The sequence below is a fragment of the Austrofundulus limnaeus genome, unplaced genomic scaffold, assembly GCF_001266775.1.
Source record: "Austrofundulus limnaeus strain Quisiro unplaced genomic scaffold, Austrofundulus_limnaeus-1.0 Scaffold191, whole genome shotgun sequence".
NCBI lineage: Eukaryota > Metazoa > Chordata > Actinopteri > Cyprinodontiformes > Rivulidae > Austrofundulus > Austrofundulus limnaeus.
In genome coordinates, this window is record NW_013952593.1 from 703,059 (window position 1) to 704,448 (window position 1,390).

At 43.2% G+C, this 1,390-nt stretch overlaps 1 protein-coding gene across 1 annotated transcript in view; it reads right to left on the bottom strand.

Annotated features, from left to right (window-relative positions):
* The window catches only part of LOC106524545 (arf-GAP with Rho-GAP domain, ANK repeat and PH domain-containing protein 2), a gene marked incomplete at its 3' end in the record, with an annotated part of 46,329 nt that extends 45,675 nt beyond the window's left edge, over window positions 1-654 (bottom strand). The window contains 1 exon segment of the mRNA XM_014018387.1: window positions 614-654. Coding sequence (XP_013873841.1) covers window positions 614-636 — 23 coding nt within the window.
* Window positions 655-1,390: the final 736 nt, after the last annotated feature.

Here is a 1,390-nt window from a genome sequence, read left to right on the forward strand (position 1 = left end):
GTTTTTGCCATGGATATTTTGTGGGTCAGAAGACAAAAAGTTTGGGAACCACTGCTCTAGAACAATCTTTAAATTGACTTATATTTTAAATCTTTTGTAATAATTACAGGGAAAATATTCAGTGTGTAAGAAAATATGAAAACACTGAAAAACTATAATATTTCATTACCTGATAATGTATGTGTTATTAATGAAGGCTTAATGAATGTTGTATGGAAAAATGTGAAATACAAATGCAGTTCTGTGATCTTTTGATTGCATATAAATAGAAATTTAATCAGATTTTATGGTGTTCTTTATACTGTTTTTTAATATCTGAGAAAAAATGGCAATACATCACCTTGTTCACAATATATCATAATGTTGTAATGTGCACCATATTACCAAATTCTTGTCAGCAGGCCTTTATAAAATGGTATTAAYAAGAATTTACCTGGATTTCTGGAGAATATCGGAGTTGGACCCATAGACAAGTCTCAACTCCCGACTTTCGGGAGTCACTTCCCTTTGACCAAATGTTCAACTGGTACTAACAAAATCACAACTTACAGGAGAATTACAAACGTGTTATTCTTTGATGGAACACACACATACACAGGACAAAAACACTGACCGTTTCCATTCAGCGCCTCGCATATATCCTCAAACTGGCCGAAGGAAAAGCAAACTGTGAGTCACTGGATAGGCACGCCTCTGCACGCACACCGACACTAAATCCTACTCATATTTCTGCGCGCTCCTTTGAGCAAAGTCCAGTAAAAACGAGCGTTTCCTTCCTGGTTTCACAAGAACTTACCTGTGCCTACCCTGCCGCACCGAAAAACAGCAGCGACTCGCTTTAAATGTCAGTTAAATGAACCCGAGTAAAAAAATCCTGTTTTACAGTGCAGCACCGTCCTRAACKCAGCTGTCCGTGCGGCCGCRAGAACGYGCGTGTGCGCGCGTGTGTTCACACAGTCACACGTGTTTTCACTTAGGGATAACATCCAGCAAACAGAGACAGCAGTGATCCTAACCGCAAACAAACATCGCTGCTAACTTGGGAAACTTCACCTGTTGTGACGCGCTTCTTTCGRAACGCGCAGCGGAGATGTTGGGGCTCGTGCGCGCTCTCGAGCGTCAAAAACGGACACCGCGCTTCTCGTTGAAGTGACCCGGAGGGTTGGAGGAGCTTACCTGCGGGGGGTGGGGGTTAAAAGCCGGAGGACACTACCTCCGCCGGACCGGATTCAAAACAGCCATGAGCCTCTAGACGTTTTATTTTCAGCTGAGTGACTTTGGCACCTCCGAGTGTTTCCGTCGAGTTTTTTTTTTTTCTTTTTTCAGCTCCACGCCCATCACAGGACGGAGAGAGAGCGCGCGCGAGCCGGAACCTTTGATTACACCTAAT